This window comes from Mus musculus, chromosome 18 (genome assembly GCF_000001635.26).
Source record: "Mus musculus strain C57BL/6J chromosome 18, GRCm38.p6 C57BL/6J".
NCBI classification, from domain to species: domain Eukaryota; kingdom Metazoa; phylum Chordata; class Mammalia; order Rodentia; family Muridae; genus Mus; species Mus musculus.
In genome coordinates, this window is record NC_000084.6 from 10,685,842 (window position 1) to 10,712,222 (window position 26,381).

The following is a 26,381-nucleotide window of genomic DNA, read 5'->3' on the forward strand; positions in this document are numbered from 1 at the left end:
GTGTTGAGAGGAAAGGAGAAAAGGCTCTGGACCCCCTTCCAGAGTGACAAAGATCAGATATTATAGGGAAGACCACCTGAAGATCTCAGAAAATTTGAAAAAAATCAAACAAAACAGGTAAATTGATCTGTTGATTCCTCAACATGGAAGAGGCCAATAACTGGCTTAGACATAAAAACGTCTCTAGCCAAAACTTCAGCTAAAATTAGACAATAAATCTTATTGGTTATAGAATCCTTAACATTCCTCATGCCCTCCTTCATATGGAATGAACAAAGATTTATCACAATTGGTTATTGGTAAAATTAACTCATAAAAAGACAGTTGCCTTTCACCTGCTCAAACAAAGAGCAAAATTTCATCCTTAACTGATCTGTGCACCCTGAACAATCCATACGAAGACCTTAATGGCACTAACCTGCTGGTTGTGAGATTCATATATTACAGGATGTACATCTTTGACAAGATTCATCCTCAGAGATGCTGAGCTGACCTGCTGATCCAGCCCCTGCTTCCTGATGCTGCCTAGAGACTTGCTTCCAGAACAGCTGCAGAAATTGCTGCTGATTCCAGATGATCTCACCTCATTCAACCTTTCGGACAGATCCAGTCACGCTGGGGCTTCTAAGCATACAGACTGGATAACAGATGCTAAAGCTAGCTTTCTTAAGTCTTACCAATTTTCTAATTTTCCTATTCCTCCCCACCCCTATAAAGAATTTCTCATTGCTTCTATTCAGCAGAAAGAAGCCATGGAGAGTTGTCATCCCAATCTTGGGTGTCTGATTATGGTTATTTTATAAATTATAGATAGGTTGTTGTTTTAAGGGATCATTTGGGAAATGTCAAAATTTTGAAGAGGGAGGAAGTAGATGGGATGGCTTACTAAATTTATTCTTTTTTTTGTTGTTTTTTGTTTTGTTTTGTTTTCGAGACAGGGTTTCTCTGTATAGCCCTGGCTGTCCTGGAACTCACTTTGTAGACCAGGCTGGCCTCAAACTCAGAAATCTGCCTGCTTCTGCCTCCCAAGTGCTGGGATTAAAGATGTGCACCACCACTGCCCGACTATTAAATTTATTCTTGAATAAAGCATTGTGCAGCCATAATCTTACATTGGTAGAAATCTTTGTAATTGATGTAAAATTGAAGTTACAATTTCTTACATTGGTACAGAATGTATATATTGATATAGAATTAAGATTTTCATTGGTATGGATATGTACATTGGTACAAAATTTGAATTAATATTGTTACTCTTAGGTAAGCATTGTGCCTATGTAATTCATTTAAGAACAAGGTGATTAAGAACGCAAGTTAAGGGCCAGATAGTAAACTCATGGTTAGGTTAGATTCTAATTTATTATAATAAAGTGCTTTCAATGTACTCAAATAGAAATGGTTAAGAGTAGCTATAGTTTGCCAGGGACTCCGGTGGAGTCAGCTTAACAGATGAAAGTCTGAAAGCTTTCTCATGAGAAAAAAGTTTCAAGGAAACTTACTCCCGGATCTTTGGCTATTTCCCTAACCCATAAAATTAATTTTCCAAATCCACTTTAGTCTAGTGTATGGATCCACGTGCACTCTATATAGCTTTACCTTATAGTAAATGCCTTTTAAGATTGTATTCTAACATAGCTAAAGCCTTTTCCCAGTGTTCTTAGACTCCAGATAGCAGCAAGGAGCTTTACCCATTCAGTAAACAATTAAGCACTTGCCATTTTACTCAGCAGTTTACAGATAGAGACTAAAATTCTCACTGAGATAGAAATTCTTATTATAGACTACATTCCATGCCAAGAGCAAATTAGTATACTATACTGTAATAGACAGTCTTCAGATATAGATAAGAATTAACGAGGCCTAGAGAATTTTGGGGTCAGTGACACTACATTATTCTTGAGGCGTGTCAAGAGTTAACTACCCTGAGGCAATTAACTCTAAGTGTAAAACTCTTGCCTGGCAGAAAGTGCTAATCTCTAATGTAAACATTTATCTGGTTCCTTTTGAAGTCACTCCTTTTGCACCTGGAAAAATTCAATGTGCCTTGTTCTGCCATTTATTCTGTATTATAAAAGTCTGATGCTCGACTAAAAAATTACATTCAGATTCAACACGACTCTCGTGTATCTGTCTGTCACTACATCTTATCTTGCCCATCTACTCTAGAGACTCTTTCCTACGCAGGCACAAGGGACCAGAGGGCCTGTGGCAGATGGCGCCTTCGAACAGGGACACCAGAGTAGATTAGTCTTTTCTTTTCTTTCTTTTTTTTTCTTTCTATTCTTTATTTTCTCAGGCAAAGATAGGACCTCGTTGACCGTGCTGCAGGCGGGCTGATCGTAAATCAATTAAGAAACGAGTAAGTTTTTATCATGGGGCAGTCAAAATCAAAAGGGAATATTAAAGCATGTGTAGATGCCTCACTGGCTGTAATGCAGAAATTAGCTTACGCCACAGCAAGGAAAGGGAAGAAATTCGGCGCTACGTGTGGAATTACATGTTTCGGTTGCAAGAAACCGGGGCACCTGAGAAAAGATTGTAAAAATCTCAGGAGACAAGAAGAGCATTCCTTTGGGTCCCTCCCAGTGTTGTGACAAGCACTGGAGAAGTGAATGTAAATCAAAGTCCCATAAGGATGGGACTCAGCTCACTAAGAAGCAGGTAAGGCGAAAAACTAAAGGGGCAGTCTCTTAGCCCCGTTCAGAAACTGTGGAGCTCATTATAGGACACAGCTCCAGTTATAAGAAAAACTTCAAGTTGTGGATTCTGATACTTTAGGCTAAATTAAAAGTTATGGTTAAATTATGGTCAAAGTATAAAAAGAGACTTCATAAAAGTCAAAATATAGGTCACTTCTTACTGTTACCCTATTTACAATTTCCCAATCCTACATTTTGCTAAAAATTCGTAGAAAAGGCTTTATTGAAAGTTAAGTCATCTCCTAAAACATATATAATTCATTCCATAAATGGTATTTTTGTTGGTTGCAGAAAATAGCGTTTTTGCAGGTGACTATAAAATATATGACTAAGTGTGGACTGATGATGGCTTCAAAAAGATTCAACATGGTAAACTTTTAGGCTATTTGAGACATTTAATGTATAGAGGTTGTTTTCTTAAAAATTTGCCCTCAGATTAAATAAATTAGAAGTTTGGATGCTTGCCAGAGCTGTTAGAAAATTTTAGATTTTAATCTTGATTTGACAACCTGTCTCTTACAAGCAGGAAAAGAAAAGAAAGGGATAAAAGAAAATGGATTTTAGAATTCTCCCAGGGACAGAGAGAAATCGGGGGACGCCCTGTTTCATTCTCTCTGGCCCCTACAGGAGAAATTCTTTACCCCCTATATGTATTGTCTAATGTTCGGTTCACCAATCATGTCAATTCATGTATGTCGTTTGTTTCATTGTCTGAATGATTGTGTCGTTGTCTGAATGACTGTTTTATGTTTCATGTTTAAAAATAAATAAATAAATAAAACAAAAATAAATGGTTAAAACTTTACCAGCTGATTCACTCTTAGTTTGCACAAAGGAGGCTGAGAGAGAGCCTTCACTTTAGCCATAAATCAAGCACAGCAAGAGAGGCCCTGCTAGAAACTGTTTTTAAAGAAAAGGAATCTGCAACCTCTTAGTTCTAAGACAAATAAGCTGATAGTTGTTTTTTCCTAAAAAATTCTCTGCAAGTTTGTGATTATTGTGTTTAACAAATAACAAATTGCTTTTATCTTACAAGTATAGCTATAAAAGGGAAAATTCTTTGATTGATCTAAATTCATAAGATTCATGTAACCACTTCATTTGGTCTTTGATTGGTCTTAAAGGTATAAATATGATCTAACATGTCTTGGTCATAGAGAATTGGTTTATAAGTTATTTGGGTATGATTAAAGAGATATGACACTGGTTACAAAGTTAACTTAAAAGTAGTAACTCAGAGATAGAGTCATTTTCAAACAAAAGCACCTGGCATAAATCAGCCCAGAGAACTAGTCCTCTAAAGATACTTCTGAATTGAGATAACATTTTATGTAATTCTTATCTTTAAAGATAGACTTATAAAGATAAGATTTTAAAACAATGTCTCTTTAATAAAACATTAAACTGTCATACATTAATAAATTAACAGCCAAATTTTGTAACGTGGTAGTGATGTTTTTAGTATTAATTTTAAAGAGAATAAATTGTTTAAAATTGGGCCTTACTTACCAAAAGTTACAAATATATTCTAATATTGCAACAGAAACTTAAAAATTCTGGTTAAAATTGCCAGTGTCCCATTGACTGCAGTTTGCAGTTTAATCAAAAGCTTAAGACTTTTAACTCACCCATACTTAAGATTATTACTAGAATAATCAACTTATAAGAGTGTTAATGCTGCTCACTTGGGACATTCAACCATACAAAACAAAGTAAAATTAACTAGATATATTCATCTTTGTGCAAAAATTAGACCCTCACACAATCAGTTTGACTATGGTTGCAGCATTGTAGGACTATAAAAGGTCATAAAAGAAAATGTTTAAGGTATAAGTCATCTTAAGAAAGATTGTCCAAAATCAGAGGCATGGACAAACAGTTAAATTGCTCCTTTAAAATCTGTCCTCCTTGCAGGAGGGCAAGATGCTCAAATTAAAAAATATATACGTTTGGGTTAATACAAAGCTTAAAGCAGCCTCAGAGAAGCTTGTGCAAAGTTTCTTGCGTTTTACAGATTGCACCTAAAAAAGTTCTTAAAACTTCACCCTCCCTGCCTTCAAGAAAAATTTCTTTTAGCTAAACAACATTTTTTCTTTTCAGATCTACCCAGGTGTTGTTCATAATAAAGACTAAATTAAAGATTTATATAAGGTCAATCAGGCTATAAAACTTATAAAGGCATTACAAGATAACTTGCCTACTTCATGTAAAATTATTATAGATTTAAAAGTCTATTTTTTCCATTTATAAAGAGTTTACTTCTAGTAAACTGGTGACCATTAAAGGTTTTTTACCCCTAGGTACGGCTAATATCGTCTTATATTATGTAAGAAATTTTCATTGTCCAGGCTTCAATACAAGAAGCAAAAAGTTTAAATCTTTCAGTATATATTGTTTCCTAAGTGGAAAAGTATTTTATTAACTAATGTCTCTAAAGAGAAGTTTAAAGTTCTGTAAAATAGTTGTTGCTTCATAAGATTCAGAGGCAATATCTTTTTAATATCTAGGGTTTTAGTTATATTGAAAAATTGGTACAAATTTGCTTCAAAATTTTATTTTCAAAAGCTTCCAGGAGATGTTAATTGACTAAGACCCCACCTTAAATTCACCACAGGAAAACCTAAGCCTTTGTCAGGTACTATCAAGTGAGATTCAAATTAGCTGGAGAGAACTAAAAAGGCTTTAACAGAAAGTAGAGAAAACTTCTATAATATATTAGTATCGATTGTAATTGATGGTAATCAAATATTAGCTACATATTCTAGTTATTGTTATTAAATGTGTCCACAGCTATTCTTTGACAAGAGAAAACATTAATGTAAAAATCATCTTTCTTCACCTCAAAGTTTTAACATCCTATTATATATAAGGCTGCTGTGGTACTAATTAAGAATTAAAAATTCTTTTTTCCAAACAGCTATTAGTTATTACAAAATATTGATATTTAACCTATTGCATACCATCATTTTAAATAAAATTAATATTCATCCTAAAAATAAGCTAATTGCTTATTATACATGCTTTTGTAAATTCATACATACATGCATCCCATTTACTGTATTTAAAAACAACCTTTCTATGGAAAGAAAAATATATGTAAATTGGATCACATGTTTATTCTTTTGAGTTTCTGCCTACTTCAGCACAGATAATTAAATTATGTGCTGCAGATAGTGTTTTAAAATGTTAAAGATTGCCTGGTAAAAACCTCTTAAGGCAATGCCACGCTAGATTTCTATCCCAGGTAAATTATAGATCTTATACAAAAATAATTGCCATATAACCTCATTCTTTACATCATCAAAATAGTAGTGGCTTGAGATAATAATTTGATATTTATAATAAATAAATAAATAAATATGCATGTCATATTGTAAAGATTTGATCTCAATGTCCTCAGTTTCTACCTGTTCCACACATTGGTATTAATTCTCGAGGATGTATACTTAATCAATTATTACAAATAGATACTTTTTAATTTTACAAAAATAAAATATGCACATGTGACTATTGATAACTTTTTAAACTTTCTAATTACAACTGCTCTAATAAAATAGCAACTAAAAGTATAGTTGCCTGTGTTAATTTTTCTTAAACTTGGTGTTCCAAATCAAAATTAAAACTGGCTATTATAGCCAAGCATTTGAGATGTTTTATCAACAATTTAATGTTATCCATGTTACTGAGATTTTTATTATTCCCAAGGAAACAGTACTGTGGAACTTTAAATCTATATCTTTTAAAAAAATTTAGATGCCAAAAATCTCTCTAAGTGTCTATGGTACCCTACAATCAAGCATACTCGTAAGATGAAGGGATCCACTTATTGGCACATGGCATAATCCTGTTCAGATACTTAATATGGAAAAAAGGGGGCAATATTTCTGTTTTTTCCACAAAATGTTACAAGAGCATGATAGCTCCCAAAATGATTCATGTGACAGGCTGACCTGTGAGTTCCTGAGTGCCCTGACAGTGGTGACCAGAAAGCTGTATTGAGTGCACAGAGAAAAAAAAAGAAATCAAAAAACAGCCACTCACAAGCAAAATAAAGAAACTCTTCCTATCTCCGCCATGGACCACAACAAGGAGAGCAGACCTGGTGTCAACTTGGAGACAACTAAAAAAGCTGACTCGTGAGGCAAAAGGACTGCTACTAAGTATTAGACAAGATTTCATCAGAGACTGTTTTTGGCCATTCAAGCCAACTCCCCTATAGCTGTAAAAGCTTGTGTACCTTACCTGTATGCTTATTGTTAAATAATTTTAAGAGTTAAGATCACCAATCTTGGCAAGTCTTTTCATATGCATTGTAATTCTTGTTATTTAACTAATTGTGTAGATCCTAATTTAAATAAGGAATCTACTGTTATGATTTTGTTCAAAAGATCTGCTTATGCTTTGCTGCCGGTAGAGTTAAAAATGCTCCTTGATTTCAACTGCAGACAAAATACTGTCCAAAAAGGACAAACAGGGGGCTGGAGAGATAGCTCAGCGGTTAGGAGCTCTGACTGCTCTTCTGAAGGTCTTGAGTTCAAATCCCAGCAACCACATGGTGGCTCACAACCACCCATAATGAGATCTGACTCCTCCTTCTGGAGTGTCTGAAGACAATTACAGTGTACTTACGTATAATAAATAAATAAATAAATCTTAAAAAAAAAAGGACAAACAGATGGTATAGCCAATTAATAATTTCTGCCAAGACAGGATAAGCTAGTCCTTAATATTCCTACTGCATTTCTGAGTCTGCCAGATGGCTCTGGGGCAAAAGGCTGAAGACAGATGTTCCAACGTTATAAGAAATGAGGGGACTGTCCAGGTAGTCAGCTGTCTCTACAATTTGTATAAGTTTGAAAAGCTATGCTTGGTGTTTCTTATATACCCAGGTAATATTTAATTCATTCTTGGATTTCTGACAGGATTGAAGATTATTTACACTCCCATAAGCAAACTTAAGTTGTTTAATATTAAAGATATGTTAGAGAATTAAAAACATGGTTTTTAGATGGTGTGACAGGCTAAAATCAAAACATAATTCAGTATAGAATAGTAAACACTAAGTTACAAATGATGGTAGAGTATTTTATCTAATAGACAAATATGATGAACTGGATGTTAATTATATATCACACTCTGCAATTTACATAATTGTGGTTATACTCAATTTATGCTTGTTTTTTTTTTTTATTGGACAGCAAAGATGAGATGTTGGAGATGGATGCTAATGCTTTGGCTCTGTGTGTCCAGGTGTTGAAGTTCCTGGTTCCCAATTGGGTTTTGATCCATCAATAAAGATGCCAACGGCCAATAGCTGGGCACAGTGCAGGACACTGAGAATTGCTCAGGTAGGATGTTGAGAGGCACAGCAGAATCGCCTGAACTGGGGGAAAAAGAAGGGAATGCAGCATCGGCAGGAGATAAAGTCACCCAACCATGTGGACTTTGGATAAGTGGCCACTGGCCATTTCCATGACTGGTAGGGGAAGGTTCAGGAGTGTCCAGCCTTTGAGGTAGCCAAAGCATTTTAAAGTTAACTGGTGTCTGTGTGCTTTCCATTCGAAGACCCAAGATAGCTCCTGGGTGGGTGTGCACATGCACCTGGCTGGGAGCACAAAGCAGAGTAGTGAAAACTCACCGCTATACTGCTTAGCTCTGGTGAAGGTGTGAGGAGTTGTAGTGAAAACTCCCTGCTTAGCTCTGGTGAAGATGTGAGGAGTTGGTATTTTTCAATGACAGACAAAAATGTAATAGAAATACTTGGTTTTATAAGCTTGAAGAATATAAAGTTTGGGAGAACTATTGCAGTTGAGAAATAGGGAAGACACAGGAAGGGCTCTAAATGCTAAATGAAAACGGGGCCTGAATCTCTCCATAACTTCCCTGTTCGCCATCCCTGCCCAGTGATTCTAAGTAGCATCTTTAAGGCTGTACACTAGACAGTTATCCTTGTCAACATAGCAATTTCCAGAACAGCCAGGGCTACATAGTGATATCTTATTTACAAACAAACAAACAAACAAGCGAAAATCCTCCAATATCAAAACACCTGCCATACATGTAATTGAGATTCCAGAAAGACAAGAAAAAATGAAGGAAAAGAAATAAAAAACCTAAAACCCCCAAACTTTTCAGATTTGATATAGACATATCTAAACTTATAGATTCAAAGAGAGACAGGGAAATAATAGAAAAATTTAAAAGTCTAAACTGAATTATAAATAAATGGCATACCTTAAATCTACCATATCAATTACATTAAATATAAAAGGACTAAAAGTCCCAATAAAAAATTAGAAACTGGCTAGGCAGTGGTGGGGCATGCTTTAATCCTAGCACTTGGGAGGCAGAGACAGGTGCATTTTTGAGTTCTAGGCCAGCCTGATCTACAAAGTGAGTTCCAGGACAGCCAGGGCTACACAGAGAAACCCTGTCTTGAAAAACAAAAACAAAAAAATATAGAAACTGTCAGACTAGATAAAAGATCATACATACACACACACACACATATACACTTACATACATATATGCACACATACACATATATGCACATCCACACATATATAGTTTGTTGAGTTTTGTTTGTTTGTTTTGCTTTTCATTTCAGGACTGCTAGATATAGTCCTCTGTCTCTCCTGTGACTCACTGTGTAGAACAGGCTGTACTTGAACTCTCAGAGACTCACCTACCTCCAAAATGCCACAACTCAAGGTGTGCACCACCATGCCTGGCTTGGTTTTTCAGTTTTTTAGTCTTTTGTAAACTGGAATTGAAATCCCTGGGTAGCTGAGGATGATTTTGAACTCCTGAGCCTCCTGTTTCTCCCTTCCAAATACTGGAACTACAGCCTATTATATCTGTTATGAAGTTTAAAAATTGAGACGCTTTGAAAGTTAAACAATGAAAAAGGTTGTATCATGTAAACAGTAAACAAAAGAAGCCAAGGGTAGTTATAATAATATCAGTTAAATACTTTGTGACATGAAGTTAAAAATGATCTATCAAATTTCTGGCTTAGGCTGGGAGAAGGAACAACAGGTACTCTGTTGGATTACAAAGGTAAAAGCCCCTGAGATGGTTCAAGAAGCTGGCCAAGGAGTCGGGGGATGACCCCAAGGCTTCCAAGCAGAAACAAAAAGAGGAGCAGAAGAAGTTCAAGGAGCTAACAAAGGCTGAGTGAAAGGGCTCCCTGACAATAAGTGAAATAAAAAAGCCAGGCAAAGGAGCAAGCTGTTCCTTATGCCTAAGATCTTGGCTCATTCCTAGTTAAACACCTGCAGTCCCTGTTATAACATCCTCGGCCCACCTACAACGTGAGCTGTCTGACATGGGTGCTCAGAACTGAACTGGGGTTCTCTAGCAGAGCAGCAATCACTCTGAACTCACTCCCAAGCCATCTCCTCAGCCCGACACTATCTTGGTAGACAATATTTATGTCATTTAAAGAGTTGCTTAGTATGAGCTGAGCACCTAGACATCTAAGGGTATAAAAGTTGTCAAAGGACCTGTGTGTGCTGGTGTATGCCTATCATCTAGAATATGGAGAGGAAAGCAAAGGGTTTCAGGAATCCAAGGCCAATGTTAGCTACAAAGAGAATTCAAGGTCAGCCTACATAACACCCTGTATCAAAAAATTAGTTCTTAAGGCTCCTCAAGAACTAGTAACATTACAAACAGCTTTTAGTCAGCTCACCACATTTCTGTACCCTACCCTCAAAGGCTACATTTAATTGCCACAGGCCAAAGCAGCAATTCTGGTTATCTTTGATGAGAGTTAAACCTTAGTGGCCCTGTGGATTTAAAAGCCAGAACAGCCAGTTATTATTTTATGAATGTGGTTAAAGTTTTAGTCATGATATTTCTTTTTTTTAAAGATTTATTTATTTATTTTATATATGTGAATACATTGTAGCCATACAGATGGTTGTGAGTCTTCATGTGGTTGTTGGGAATTGAATTTTTAGGACCTCTGCTCGCTCTGGTCAACCCTGCTTGCTCCAGCCCAAAGATTTAATATTATACGTAAGTACACTGTAGCTGTCTTTAGACGAACCAGAAGAGGGCATCAGATCTCATTACAGATGGTTGTGAGCCACCATGTGGTTGCTGGGATTTGAACTCAGGACCTTTGGAAGAACAGTCAGTGCTCTTACCCATTGAGCCATCTTGCCAGCCCCCAGTCATGATATTTCTAAAACTAGTGGCTACATGGACAAAGGTGTCAAACACTTCCTGCATTTGAGGAAAGAGAAAACCTCAAACACAGCAGGCATCATCTCTCACACCATTCTATTGAAATCCCCCTTTCAGCCCTGTTGCCTGACTTGAAATTTACTCAGCAGCCTTCCAATACTCTCGTATTTTCTTACTCATAGGAATTCAGTCCGGGTCTCTAATTTTTTTAAAAACATATATTCTGTTAACTAAATATGGAACCAACTTAGCTGAGTGCTCCCAGGTACCAGGAGTGTGACAAGATGAGGCATGAAGCATGGACTGGAGGCAAAGACAGCAGTAGCCTGTCTGTCCTGCCTTTGGATTGCTCACTGTCAGACCAGGCATGCTAGCCTAGGCTTTCTTAGAATGGTGTCTTTCAGGAATAGGCTAGCCAGTGCACCTTGCTTCATCTGGCCCTGCCAGAATATCAAGGCTTTTCCTTATGCCAGATAATGGTCCTAATTCAAGAACAATACTTTCAAAATTTTTGTTCTTGATGAAGGACCAACCAGTCAATGCTTTTTATATAGACTACATAGGAGTCTTGTAAATCTAAGAGGTAGAAGGAATTTCTGCAAAGAAGAAAATGGAAAAGCAGGGAGATCAGAATAAAATGTTTCTGGAAGCACATGGAGTGTGTAACCCTAGGATCAGAACTCAACCTGACTCAAAGATCCTCTGAGCCACCTCACCGTCCTTGTTATGTAAGGGAGTAACATTTGCGTCTTCTTTTCCAAGGAGGATGGGAGTTCTGAACACAGAGTGTATCTCCTGGGCAAGAGCACTGACCGTGAAGGTTAGAGGTCATTTTTGTTTTCATTTCTCTGTGTATGTGTGTGTTGAGGATGAATGCAAAGCCTTGGGCATGCTAGACAAGCACTTGGCTCTTCAGATACATCTTTATCTCAGGTGTACCTCACAGTGATCTAATAATGGGATCGCCTGTCAGTATCTACCATAAGTATTTTCTAGACTAACTATTATTACGTGTGCTAGGCACACACCGTAGCTCTAAGCTGAGCTCTCAGCCCCTTAGGTGTACATCTGTAAAGAATGAGAGGGGGTTTCCACCTCTCCTTTATTCCTTCTTGGGTACTGGGATTCAAATACAATAGCTAGAACTGAACTGATGGGGCAAGAGTGACAGTCCAGCGGATCAAGCGTTTACTGTGCACGCACGAGGACCTGATTCATGTAAAAGCCAGGCATGGCTGAAAACACTCCTAACCCCAGTGTGTATGTGCGTGCGTGCATGCATGTGTGTATGTACACGCATACATGCACATGTTTTATGTGTGCAAGTGTGTGCCTGTTGGGGGACAGTGAGACACAGAGAGAGGTGTGGCCAAGAAGCTTGCTTACAAAGCCAGTCTACCTAAAATAGTAAGCCCCAGGTTCACTGAGAGACCATGTCCCATCCCCAAAGAAAAAGAGAACAAAGGAAAGGAAAAGAGAGAAAGATGGAGAGTGACAGAACACTCTATGTCAACTCCCAGCTGCCACATGCACTCACATGCATGAGAACCTTTCTATTTACACATATGTACATCACATAAAACAACAACAAAACTCAAACAACAACAAAACCTGGACTGAGGGAATGCCTCAGTGTGTTCAATAAAATCATGAGTCTGACCCTCAGAACCCACTCTATAAACTGCTCCTGGGGTTGGACATGGAAGAGCACTGGCTGTTCTTCCAGAGGATCTGGGTTCAATTTCCAGCATCTATGTTGCAGCTCATGACTGTCTGAACTCTGATCCCTGGGGATCTGATACTCTCTCTGGCCTCCACAGCTATCAGGTACAGGTCTGGAACAAAGACATTCATGTAGGCAAAAATACATACACATAAAAATAAATAAAAATTTAAAAAGCAGGACATGGGCATGGTGGTGCACATCTGTAACCCCAGCATTAAAGAGGTAGAGACAGGCAGCTTCTTGGGTACCAGTGGTTAGCCAGACTTGTCTGTTTGCCAAGCTCTAGGCCAGTGAGAGACCCTGCCTCAAACCAGGGATGATATCTGAGGAACAATACCCAGGGTTGTCCTCTGGCTTCTGCATAAATACACATCACACACACACACACACACAAACACACACACACACACACACACACAGAGAGAGAGAGAGAGAGAGAGAGAGAGAGAGAGAGAGAGAGAGAGAGAGAGTCAGAGGAGTGCCTGCGTTCTGACACTGATGTCTAACAGACAAGCTGTGTCCACCTTCTGGACTTCCATGGGAAAGAAGACATCTGTGCCTAGACTTTAACCCACTTTGGTGCTGGGATCCACCCCAGGGCCTCATGCATGCTAAGTAGGTGTTCTAACATTCAGTCCAACCTGGATCTTGTTTGGGCCATTGTTGGTTTGTGTTTTTCGTCCCTTGCAGCCAAGCCAACTCTGACTTCTGCAGAATGAACACTTCCCTGTTTCTGCATACACTGTCATTTCAACTAGACTATAGGTTCCTGGGGGATATAAGCTCTGATACTGCACAGCACTAAAATACTTAATGACTGACCTAGATTTCAATGAGCTTGTTATTACATAATTCTGGATGGGTCACTCTTTAATATTAGCTGGGGGCAGAACATAATGATAAATGAGTTTTTTTTTTTAAAGGGCCAAGGTAACAGCTGGTCCAGATATAGTCAGATTCACTTTTTTCCTCCTGTTTTTGTTTTGCTCCAGGGAATCAATTCAGGGAATGAAAAGAGAGTTTAAGAAAACATGGTATTATTCTGGCACATAATACTACCTATTCTGGTACTGCTACATGTAGGTTTCTTTTTTTATGTTTGTTTTTTGTTTTTTTAATTTCATTTTCTTGATGAGTGTTTCACTATGTTGCTCAGGCTGGGCCCCAAATTCTGGAGCTCAAGTGCTCCTCTTGCCTCAGCCTCCTAAGTAGACTATAGGAATAGCACCACAAATAGAGATTCTGTGTGTTTGTGTGTGTGTGTGTGTGCACATGTGTGTATTAATACAGTGTTCACACGGAGGCCAAAGGACAACCTCTGGTGTCGGTCCTCAAATTCTACTTTGTTTGAAACAGGGTCTCTGTCATTATCATCTGCTTCATATGCCAGGCTCACTGGCCTATGATCTCCTGGGGTTCTCCTGTCTTTAAACCCATTTCCTGGGAGGAATAGTAGGATATAGGAACCTGTGCTGTATGATGTCTGCTTTTGTTGTTGTTTTTTCTTTAAACATGGCTCCCGGGGGGGTGGGGATCTCAAACACAACTTCACATGCTTGCATGGTCAACTCTTTTATCATCTTGAGTGATTTCTTCAATCTCTGAATTGAATTTTTTAAAGAACCCAGCATAGGGGCTGGAGAGGTGGCTCAGTGTTAAGGGCACTAGCTATTCTTCCAGAGGACCCGGGGTTAATTTCCAGCATCCACATGGCAGCTCACAACTGTCTGTAACTCCAGTTGTAGGGGATCTAGAGCCCTCAGACAGACATATATGCAGGTAAAACACCAATGTACATGAATAAAAATAAATACATCTTTAAAAAGCAGCAGCTCCAACACAATGATAGTATCTGTCACTTAGAGAACTTAAGAGTCCATACCAGCCTGGACTACATACTGAGTTCTAGGCTAGCCTAGGCTAAAAGTGAGATCCTGTCTCAAAGAAAAAAGACTTTTTGTTATTAGAGGGAACTAATCATTTCCTAGTCCTCTGATTTCCATTGGATGTTCTTCTTGTAGTCTCGACCTTTCTTATCTAACATGCTCTCTAGGAAATGCACGTCTCAACAGATTGATAAAACTGAAAAGAAAATAATTTATCTCGCTCAACAACAGTCTCCTTCAATTGGACAATCTGCAACCATGGTACTGTGAAGATGGTGATAAGATGGTCACAATAGGCAGATCAAATATTCTCCTTCTAAGTCTATTTACTTTTGACCCTGTTAGGAACACCTTTGCTTATAATTATCTTACATAAACTTTGGCCTAGTTTCCTTCCCGTCAATCATTGATTTTGAGTGAGTGGAAAATGTGTGTACATTGACTATAAACCCTTCTGTTTCATTCATCCATAGACTGGGAATTAGATTCCCTCTAATGTCTCTGTATCTTACCAGACAGCATCCAAAGTTCCTTGCTGACCTGACAGAACTCATGCCCCTCCCAAGCACCCTATTTTACATAAGGTAATAAGCAGAGCTAGATCCTGTCATCGCATGGATGTTTATCTCTGTCAACAAAACTCTGTATTAGGAGACATTATACCAATGTCCACATGGAAATGAGCTGTGTGTGGCTTCTGCTTCTAAATTATAAAATTTACTACTCTGAAGAGACACCAGAAGATGAAAGAAAGAAAACAAACTTTTCTATAGACACACTTTGTACAATCAAGTACTGTGTACATCCCAACTAAGTTCTCTGAAGTAGGAGAGAGAACTGTGAAGGGGGAATTCAGTTAACTGCTTGGAATACTCTGTAAGTGGTGGTCCCGACAGGTGAGTCCAGGTTTAACTTGAAAGCCCATCTAGGGCTTACAAAGCTTTGTCAGCTTTGTCCCCAGCCACACCCCCAATAACTGAGCTCCTTTTTTTGCCTCTTTAGAACACAGCACAGCCTTCTTTCAAGCTTTCGGATTTATGTTTCACCCAGGGGTCTCTGAAACTGCCTGTACTCTGTGGTAAAACTGAAAAACATTATGTAATTCCCAATCCCCTCTCATTGATTCTGAGAGGACCATCTGATTTGCTCTGGTCTGACTGTTGGAACGTTGCTGAAGGAATACTGTGGGAGTTCTCAGCTGGGCAGAGGCCATGATAGCTTCTGTGCTCAGAAACCTTCCACCAACAGAGCAGTTCAGGGTGAACCTGCATGTAGGTGAAGCACCATGAGGGCTGAGCTGAGTAGCCCCAGCCAAGCCCCCCCCCCCCAGCATCTAGCTGTCTCGACATATGCACAAATAATCCTGGCCAAGACCCCAAAATACCTTCAACAACCTTAGCCCAAACTGCCCATCCCTGGGACTGAGCAAAGCAGTTGTTTTAACCCACTGAGTGCTGGGAGGATTTGTTAAATGACAAAGCTAACTGATACAGCCTCTCCAACTTACAGCAGAGACTTGACATTTTTTTTTCTCAAGGCTTTATTTGTAGAACTCAGACACTCTGAGTGTATGTGTTGCACGTACTTATTAGTATGGGTATATGCATGTGAGTACATGTGCGTGGAAGAAAGTGGTTAATTCTGGCTGCCTTTCCTCAATCACTATCTGCGATTGGTTCTTCAAGGGTCTCTAAGTGAGCCTGAAGCTCACCATCCTGAGTAGACTGGCTGGTCTAATGAGTTCCAGGGTTTGGCTTCCCCCTGGTGCTGGGGTTACAGGAACACATCACTGTGTCCAGACTGTCTTCTTTTTAAAAAAGATTTATTTATTTCTATTTCATGTGTATGAGTGTTTGTTAGCATATATGTATGTGTACCATGTTGCATGCCTTGTGCCCACATGCGCAAAAGAGAGTCTAGAATTAGTTTTACAGGCAGCTATGAGCTGCCATGTGGGTGCTGGGAACTAAACCTGGTCCTCTGCAAGAGCACTGAGTGCTCCTAACTGCTGATCTACTTCTCCAGTCCCTGAGCTCAGTTTTCCAAGTGGATTCTGAGGATCCGAATTCAGGTTCTCATGTTTACCGTGCAGGAACTGCACCGGCTGAGCCATTTCCTCAGCGAGAGGAGACTCTTGACAATGAGAAAGAAAGTTCTAGGCCCCAAGGTCACTGGTGAGCTCCCTGATAAGGGATGGCTTGCTCCTTCCCTCTCCAGGCAAAGGCCAGTCGGATTCAGCCCAGACCTCCTCACTCTCACATAGTGAGTGCGCATGAAACCTGGGTTAGGTCTGCAGAAGCTCCTGAACCCAGAGTAGGGACAGATTCATAGTTGCAACCCTCTGAGGCTGGAGCGGGAGGACCAGAAGTTCAAGGTTATCCTAGTTCTTCAAGCCTAGTTCTTCAGTCAAGGAACTGGCACAGCCTTCTCCGTCTCACAAGGTCCCAGAGAGAAATGCAAGGTTGCTGATTTTTTCTTGCCTTCCTTACATTTTGGCTACATTTTAACTTTGAGGTTAGCCTGAGCTACATGAGATCCAGTCTCAAAATTGGAGTGGGGAGTAGCTTTGTAGACCCCCAGCTTTTTAGCATGACCAAGTTTGAGCCGTAAACTAGAAATAAGCGTTTTAACTGGATGTTGTTTAAAAATGAAATAATCAGAGATTCTTGCTACTTCCTAGCAACTGAGTTCCAAAATATTGTATCTGAGCTTCTGAGAGAATGCTCTTTCATGGACAGAAGAGGCTTTGCCTGTATAAGATCAGAATTAACTTGTTAAAACAGAATTTTCGTTGGGTGGTGGTAGCGCGTGCCTTTGATCCCAGCACTTGGGAGGCAGAGGCAGGTGGATTTCTGAGTTCGAGGCCAGCCTGGTCTACAGAGTGAGTTCCAGGACAGCCAGGACTATACAGAGAAACCCTGTCTAAAAACAAAACAAAACAACAAAAACAAACAAACAAAAAAAAACAAACAAAAACCAAACAAAAAACCAAGCACCAAACAAACAAAAAAAAACCAGAATTTTCTATTATGCCATTTCCCTCTTCACATCAAAATGTTTTTATCCACATAAATTTAACCTTAGTTTTTCATACAAACAAGTGTTTCTAGTTTAGCAAGAGTTGATGCTAAGACACAAGTCACAGACTACATTTCAATATAACCATCAGCTAAGGAAGACTAATACACACACACAAACACACACACACACACACACACACACACACACACACACACACCACTATTTTCCTAATCGCTCTGCTTTAAGACTCTGGAACTGAATCTGAAATGTAAAGCTGCTAAGTCACATGGAAAATTTGTACCTGGTGGCTAAGTTGAATAATGGTGGCTCAAAAAATGCTGTGGTATCAGCTGGCTACCAGCCACAAGCACCTGCAAATTCAGGTGCACAAAAAAAGGAACTGACTGGCTGTGGAAAAATAAGGATGACCTACAAGCTGATGCTGAGCATTCTGTACACTTGGACCTAAGCTAGGCAGATAAGATCAGAAATCTAAGGTCCAAATTAAAAGTGTGGTGTGAGAGCCTCTGTCTACTGTCTCAGGAGATTGGAGATGCTGTTCTGCATAGCACTGCTCCATTGGGAGCTGCAGCTGTGCATCGTGGGGGGGGGGGAGGTGCGGGGAGGTAGCTCTAATTTCATTTGTTCATTTACCCTCGGTTCGTGTGGTTAGTATGCTAAGAATCACCTCCTGTGAGGTGATCAGTTAGGAAAGGGAGAAAAAAGAATCCGATGTAAGTAATAAGTAATAGCTTAGGAGATTGCTTATTTATTCATGAAGGTGTGTGTGTGTGAGAAAGGGGTGGGGAAGAGGGAGAGGGAAAGACAGAGGTATACACCTAAGTGGGGAAAAAACTTTTGTTTTTGTTTTTGTTTTTTTTTGAGACACGGTTTCTCTGTGTATCCCTGCCTATCCTGGAACTCACTCTGCCTCCCAAGTGGGGGGGCTTTAAAGGCATGGACCACCACGGTGGCGGTGGTGGGATGAGGGTTGCGATATGTACCCTAATAGCCTAGAGCTTCCTACAAAGACTAAGCTAGCCTTGAACTCACAGAACTCTACCTGCCTCTGCCTCCTTTTGCTGGGATTATAGGTGTGCTCCATCATGATCACTCAGCCTGAAATATTAACATATTTGTAAGAATTAAGTGAAAAACAGGAAACAATATTTCCCAGGTACCTGTATCCTAATTCTTCACTGAGATGGATCATATGAAGGATGTAGGATTCCTTGCTTGTTCCAGTGAGGCCAGGCAAGAGCAAGATAGTAGGTCTGGTGCTGGCATCCACATAGTACGCACTGTTATTGTTATCAAACCAGTCCAGTGAGATCTGTCCTCCGTCTGCAGTTTTAATGAGTTCGCTGCAAGTGACAGTTCCAAAGGCATTACTGAGCAGTCCTTTCAGTTGCATCTTGGTGTTTTCATTCTATAAATATGACATTATCTGGTCATCTCAAAATAACTTAACCTACATTTGCAAATATATACATAGCTATAAAAGTCACCTCCTTTCATTATAAAAATATTATGAAGATTAATGCTATATTTTCAGCAGCCTCAATAAAAGGTAATAGGTAAAAAATGAACTCCAAAAGGGAATATTAGGGCAATTGGTGTGTGTGTGTGTGTGTGTTAATGTGGTAAAAATGCATTATATACATGAACAAAATTATCAAAGAATCAATAAAATATTTTAATTAAAAAAAAGCTTCAAAGAACTTCAAATATTTGGGTGGGAGTGTGGCTTTTCAATTTATCTGTGGTACCACACACACATACACACACACATAGCCCTTTATATATCTACATTAATTATTTCCTTATTACTCTCAAGTGCCTAGCATTTAACCCCTATTTGATTGAGGTCATACAGATACGGACAGGGAATTATGAGGAAGTCCAAGGCTGACTGGTTCTATGCTACAACTCTTTTGACTCAATGATGCAGACCCTAACTGAGTACCTTGAAAAATCTGCTTCTTGAACAACTTCTCACATAGCATCTGTAGGCCCAAAAGTACAAATTGGCAGGGGGGCGGGGGAAGAGGAACTCTGGAAAGACTAGATGACTCAGGGAAATTAGTAACAGACACCATTTAAATCTCCTAGTTAGATATGTTCCCATTCATGTCAGCAACACCTCAAAGACATTATCCTCAAAAATCCATGTGCTTATTACTGAGTTCTTTTGTGGGGAGACACACAAAACCTAACGCTATTGATAGCTGTCTAATCCCTATTCCAGGATCCCCAACATATGAATACATCAGTGCATCTTATCAAGGTGTCTAGGTCCTCAAGGACAAATTGGAAAACAGTAACACAGCTCCCCTCTGCTCCCTCCCCCCAAAGAGCTTCTCACATCCCAGAAATAAGTCAGGAAGTTCATTGGGTCCATTCACATTAGGATGAAAAGGAGACAAAACAAAACAAAGTAAACGGTGGAGAGGGGCAATAGCTGAATATTTTCCTGCAGCTGGAGGGAGGTGGGTAGACCCCGCATCCCTCCTATTTTCTTGTCTCTTTAACATTGTTTCCTTTTGTTAACCACAGGTGTATTAACTAAGAACTGGAAGCAGGAATTAAAACCTGTGATTTAGAAGACACATCCCAAGATGGACATTCACTTACTTCCTGTATTGCACCGGGGGTTTGGAAGTGATGAAGGGTCTCAGCAATGTCTGTCCTCGGCTCTCCCAGCACCAGACCGTCGGGTAATAGGTTTCTGTCACCACGGGACAGTGGTCCTGTAGGAAGCGGCTGAAACTCTCCCCTCCAATCACTAACTGGGGTTTCTGCCGGGAGAAGCAGCATCAGTAAGGGGTCCAGAACAAAGTTTACGGCGGTCGTAAACCAGCAACTAGTGGACTTAGCAGTGTCCCCACCCGAAGGCCTCGAGCGAGCCCTCCGATTCCATCTCCCCGGAGACTGACGCACAGAATTCATAATCACAACAGTCCCAATCTGCGCTCAGTCGCATCCCAGGAGAAGACAAACAGAGTCCGGGTGCCCTTCCCGAAGTACTGCAGCTGTGCAGGCCGGACTGAGGCCGAGAGGACCTAGGGGCAGGACCTTGAACCTCAGCCGGAGGCTAGGGTCGCCTGCGCAACCGCGGGTCCCCGGGGCCCGCCACGCTCCACTGCCCCCGCCCCCAGCTCACCTTGGCAATGCTACTCAGGTAGTAGCAAGCATAGGCAACGCTGAATCCCAAGATCAGTGACAAGCCCACGCCCGAGCCGAAGAAGCCGACGCGAACCTGGTGCTCCAGGTAGAGCGCCAGCTCCCGGGACAGCACCCGCAGGTCCATGGCCAGGCGCTGCATAGTGCGAGCCCGGCTCAACTGCAGCGGAGGCCAGCTCGCCGGAGCGCTGGGGACGGGAGACGCCGGGAGGAGGCGCCTACGGGGTGGAGCACGGCTTTTGCCTCAGCCAACGGCGGCTCGGGAGGCGTGGCCCGTCCCGTTCCGTCCCACCCTACCTGAGAACCTTCCAGACGCCAGCTGGACCGCCCGGAGACCATGGACCCCCAGTGTCCCTTCAGAGCCAGGAGAGAGCGGGCGAGCTAGACGAAAACAGGCCGGGCCGCCACTTGACCTTGAATTAGTAGACTCGGCCCAGCTCGGGAGGCCGCAGTTTGCAGAGGGCCCGCACTTGCTCCAGAATCCAAAGCAGACGCGGAAGGAGAGCTTGCACAACGCAGGGAGAGTATCCTCTGTCCCACTGGAGCTTGCGTCTCTGGGGAGATTGTTTAAAGAAAAAAACATCCCATCAATTGCAAGACACGCTGGACTTTCAATCTCTCGGTGAATCTTTTAAATAGCTAAGGACTATTAAATGAGAACTAGGTCTAGAACTGGTAATAGGATTCAATCATGTGGCTGATTAATTAACTCACAGGCTTTGCCTTGGTCACTGAAGCTAACTGGAGTTAGTCTCCAGAATAACTGTTCACCTCCAGAATAACTGTTCACCTTCACTGAGAAAGGCTCCCTGGATATCGCTGTCTCACTTTGTTTTGTTTTTGTTTCTCTAGACCAGCACTTCTCAGTCTGTGGGACTTGACCACTTTGGTGGTAGAACGACCCTTTCACAGGGGTGGCATATCCAATATCCTGTATATCAGATATTTACATTATGATTCATGACAGTAGCAGAGTTCACTACTTTCACTGAAAGTAGTTAAGAGACCAGCCTGGGCTACAGGAGACTCTGCCTTCTTCCCCAGTGTTGCAGAGCAGGACCCATGATGACAATGATCCTGCTTTTTGATTTGTTCTTGAGCTCCTGGTTTTTATTGTTTTTCCTCTGTGTGTGTGTGTGTGTGTGTGTGTGTGTGTGTGGTTCTGGGGATTGAGCCCACAGTCCCATGCAATATTGAAAGTGCTCCTCCATCAAGTTATATCCTCAGCTCTCATTTTCAACTACAATCTATAGTGAAAGGTAACTGGAGAAGAATTTCTGAAAATAAGTAAGCGAAGACTTAAAAGTTAGCCCAGCTTGTGGTTGCTATTACAGAGGAGGCAGAGTGTGAGAGTGGCTGATAGAGGAAAGAGGCTGTGTTTCCGGAAACTGGAAGTCCAGGTTGAAGGACCTCATCTGACAAGGGTCTCATACATGGCCAACATCAGAAAGGCAGCAGGCTGTGCAGAAGAGGCAAACAGAAGTGCTCGCAAAATGTCTGCTCTTTAGCACCTACCCAGTCCCATGAAACCAAAGTCTTACTGCCTCAAGAATGAACTGAGTCCTTCCAGGAAGGGAGGAACCCTCTTGACAACCCAATGACCTCTTCAAGTCCTCACTCATATTAGGGACAAAATTTTGACATCAATTTCAAAGGTATCATACCATATTCAAATATAGCACATAAAATAAATCTCTAAATAAGTTAAAACTTTCAACTCTTCAGTCAATATTCAATAATAAGGAACCCAGTAAAAAGTGTTTTTCTGTTATACTTTTATTGTTTAGATTTATTTTTTTATTTTCTGTATGCATGTGCATGTTGAGGTCCTTCGAGCCTCTGAGCTGGAGCTGCAAACAGTTGTGAACTACCTCGCCTGTGGATACTGGACAGTGAATTCCAGTTTTCTGCAAGAGCAGCAAGTGCTCTTAACCATTTTCCTAATGCCATAGTGAACATTTGTCAAACAGTTAAAAGTTGTTTTTAAGAATAACTTAAAGCCGGGTGTGGTGGTGCACACCTTTAATCCCAGCACTTGGGAGGCAGAGGCAGGTGAATTTCTGAGTTCAAGGCCAGCCTGGTCTACAGAGTGAATTCCAGTACAGCCAGGGCAACACAGAGAAACCCTGTCTCGAAAAACAAAACAACAACAAAAAAACCAACAACTTAAAACTTACATATATCTCACACAAAAAGGCATATTACTAACAGGAATGCTGAAAACATTTTATTTTACTTTATTTTATTTTATTTGGCAGTTTCTTGTTAAGTAGCCATGGATGGCCTGAAACTTACTATATAGGCTTGGCTGGCCCAGGTCTTGCAACAGTACTGTGTCGACCTCCTGAATGCTGACTCAAAGTCAAAACATTCCAAGATTTAATGGAAGGCAAGGTTTAAATAGGAACAAAATCACTGCAAACTTTGTGTAATATACCAGTATTATGTACTATTATAAAAATACAGAAAAGCTACGTTTAACATATATTTAATATATACTATATACTATATAGCACATATAATTTATATAATATAATATAAAAAATACATATAGCACATATATTATTTATAACAATATTTGAAATATATAATATGTTGATATATGCTATATATTTTACATATTATATATACTATATGTTATATGGCATATATTATATAATATAGCATATTATATATTTACAGCATATATAATATAGCATACATTATATATATATATATATATATATATATATATAAAACGTAGCATATATTATATACATGTAAGTATATATAACTCCAGATAAATACAAAAGAGAAAAGAATGGATGATTCCAAAGAGTGAAAATAGGCAGCTAGATATGAAAAACATAATTGACTTGTCATTAAATACCTTTTTTATACCTTTTAAATTTTGTATCATGTTTTTGTATCACATGCAAATGATAACAAAGGACAAAGAGAACTGTATTAGTTAATATTGTTTCAAGGTTAAAGCTAAACCACAGAAGTACCCTGTCTTCTAAACTTTGAAGAAATGTCTTTGCTGTCTGGTAAGATCTGTGAAGGTGAGGTTATGTGAGTGGAGTTCTATGAGCACCCTGTACAGAATATATAAAACAAGGAAGACTGAGGCAAGTCTATGCCATGTCCCTTAATAATAGTCTATAAGCACTATTCCTAGATTTCATAGGACACTAACTCATCAATTCCCATATCTTCGAGGATGGGATTTGAGAATTTTTGCTTTGGTTTCAGTTTCAGGTGCTGAGGACTGAGTGTGTGGCCTTGTTCATAGTATGTATGTGCTTTATCAGTGAGCTATGTCTCCAACTGTGGAGAAATGCACAAAGCTCACAGTGAGGCACAGGCTTGAATGCATCTGTGGCCTCACCAAGGGTAGCAGAATGTTAGTAGTACTTCCCTTCTGGGATTCTGTGCAGCTCCCTGGGTTTAGTGAGTTATGTTTAGCCTGGCCTAAATACTCATCTCCACATTCCAGGTGCTTTCTCCTCTTTCTGTGCCATACAGCCAGTCTGGAGGGGGAGGGAATTGGGGCTTTGGATTCTTGACCTTTGGTTTCTTTTAAAGACCTTTCTGGTGGTGGTGCACAAATACTATTTGTGAGATGACTGAACTCCTTGCTTACAATGGAGAAAAGATGAGTGAGTAAGTCTGTGGCTAAACAGGTATGTAGGCCGCACTATTGAATGGTTTCTGATAGACTTACTCTTGTTCAGTGTCTTCCAACAGACTTTCTTGGCTCATCTCCATAGCTTTGTTCTTGTCAAGGAGTCCCTATGTTCAGGGGCAACTACATATGTATCAGGTTTTATCAATGATGAAGATACAGGGGGTTACATATATGACAGCCAGGTTTTAATGCCCAGAACTGGGGGGGGGGGAGCAGAAAATCAGACACATACTGAAAGCTGCAAGTCGCTTAGAGCCTAACTTTTGCACTTTTGTTTTGCTTTGTTTTCAAGACATGATTCCCTTCTGTGGTCAAAGCTGACTTGGAATTCAGTGCTGGAATTATAGGTATGGGCCACCATGCCCAACATATATACATATATGTGTGTGTGTGTATATGTATATATGTATGTGTGTGTGCATGTATGTGTATATATGTATACATATATGTGTACTGATTCTGTGTGTATATATATGTATGTATATGTATTGCTGGACATGGTGGCCCATACCTGTAATTAATATATATATATATATATTCAAGTGTATTTACTTAATTATAGTTGGACTATAGTCCCCAAGCACATTTTTTTTTAAAGTTTCATTACATTGACTGCTTGAGTGAGTAAGTGTGGTGTGTGTGTGTGTGTGTGTGTGTGTGTGTGTGTGTGGTTGCTCCCATGGAAAGGTATGCATATGGAGGTTACAAGATGACTTGCAGGAGCAGGTTTTCTTCTTCCACCATGTGGGTTCTAGGGATGGGATGCAAGTCTTCATATTTGGCATCTTGGCACCCTTGCTTTGGGCTTTGGCCACTGAAGCTCTTTCATTTTGGCTACACACTGTTGTTTACGAAATTCCTTACTGTCTAGACCCACAAGGGATTATTTCTAGTACTGCTTATTTGGCTATTCCCCTGTCCAATACCTTAAGCTAGCTACTTCTCTAAAGAGCCATGGTTCATTCTTTCCTTTTTAGATTTTGTTCAAGACAGGGTTTCTCTGTGTAGCCCTGGCTGTCCTGGAACTCACTTTGTAGACCAGGCTGGCCTCAAACTCAGAAATCCACCTGCCTCTGCCTCCCAAGTGCTGGGATTAAAGGCGTGCACCACAACTGCCCAGCATTCTTTCTTTTTTAAAATCAAAAATGATATAACCAATGTCATTGGAGTATCACTGCCTTTAGTGATACTGTGAACTCAGCTACATATACATGTATACTATCCATATATCTGCAATTGTTTCAATCTGCATCCATGTGAATATATGAAGTAGCTCAAGATGAATTTCTGAACTCTCATATGAGTTCTCTGAGGGTTTACGAGGAAGAGTGACATCTCTTAGCAATGGTTTTCTATTTGCAATAGGGTGCATCCTATATCTTAACCCTTCTCGGGTCTGTAACAAATCAGCAACAAAATCCAGTAAAGAAGAGCTTATTTGTATTTGTTTGTATTTACAGAGAATTCCAGAACAGAGAAGCAGAAGCAGACGATGAAAACAAATCAGGTTTTACTCAATTTAAAATAGCCTGTAGTCTTGTACATGCTATTATGAGAAATAACAAGTGTCTTTAAATTAATATGTTTTTTGTTAGTAAAATACAGTGACCTCCAATTTTAGCTCTGAATCTTATTGTTCTAATCACAGTCCTAACACGAGCACTATGATTTGGACTGACAGGCACGACCTTTTTTTTTTTTTTTTTTTTTTTTTTTTTGTCTTACTGGGTCTGGAGAGATGGCTCAGCAGTCCTGAGTTCAATTCTCAGAAACCACATGGTGGCTCATGACCATCTATTTGATGCCCTCTTCTGGCATGCAAGTGTACATGCAGATAGAACACTCATATATAAAACAAATAAATCCTTAATAAAACAAAACCAAAAAACAATCTTACTATGAAACCCTTACTGGCTTTGAACTCATAGTAGTTCTCCTGCCTCAGCCTGTCTAACTTTAGACATAAACTACAGACTATTCATCATAGGCATACACTACATATA

The 26,381-nt window shown here is 39.9% G+C and overlaps 1 protein-coding gene and 1 long non-coding RNA gene across 5 annotated transcripts in view; one reads left to right on the top strand and one right to left on the bottom strand.

The window, feature by feature from the left end:
* Window positions 1-20,942, bottom strand: part of Abhd3 (abhydrolase domain containing 3) — a 62,373-nt gene extending 41,431 nt beyond the window's left edge. Inside the window, exons 1-4 of one of the 4 annotated variants that reach the window (XM_011246794.3) lie at window positions 20,689-20,942; window positions 20,160-20,323; window positions 18,707-18,889; window positions 7,646-8,082 (exon numbers count right to left, since the gene is read on the bottom strand). In XM_011246794.3, the coding sequence (XP_011245096.1) occupies window positions 7,887-8,082; window positions 18,707-18,889; window positions 20,160-20,323; window positions 20,689-20,850 (705 nt within the window). In that variant the 5' untranslated portion in view covers window positions 20,851-20,942 and the 3' untranslated portion in view covers window positions 7,646-7,886. Of the gene's footprint in view, window positions 1-7,645; window positions 8,083-18,706; window positions 18,890-20,159; window positions 20,324-20,688 lie in introns of those variants that run through there. The other 3 variants (XR_385966.4, NM_134130.1, XM_011246793.3) reach the window with 3 other exon arrangements.
* Window positions 20,943-21,018: 76 nt separating this feature from the next.
* Window positions 21,019-25,991, top strand: 4930563E18Rik (RIKEN cDNA 4930563E18 gene). Its single transcript, NR_045379.1, has 3 exons — window positions 21,019-22,363; window positions 24,671-24,725; window positions 25,839-25,991. It is a non-coding gene; the product is annotated as an RIKEN cDNA 4930563E18 gene (long non-coding RNA).
* Window positions 25,992-26,381: the final 390 nt, after the last annotated feature.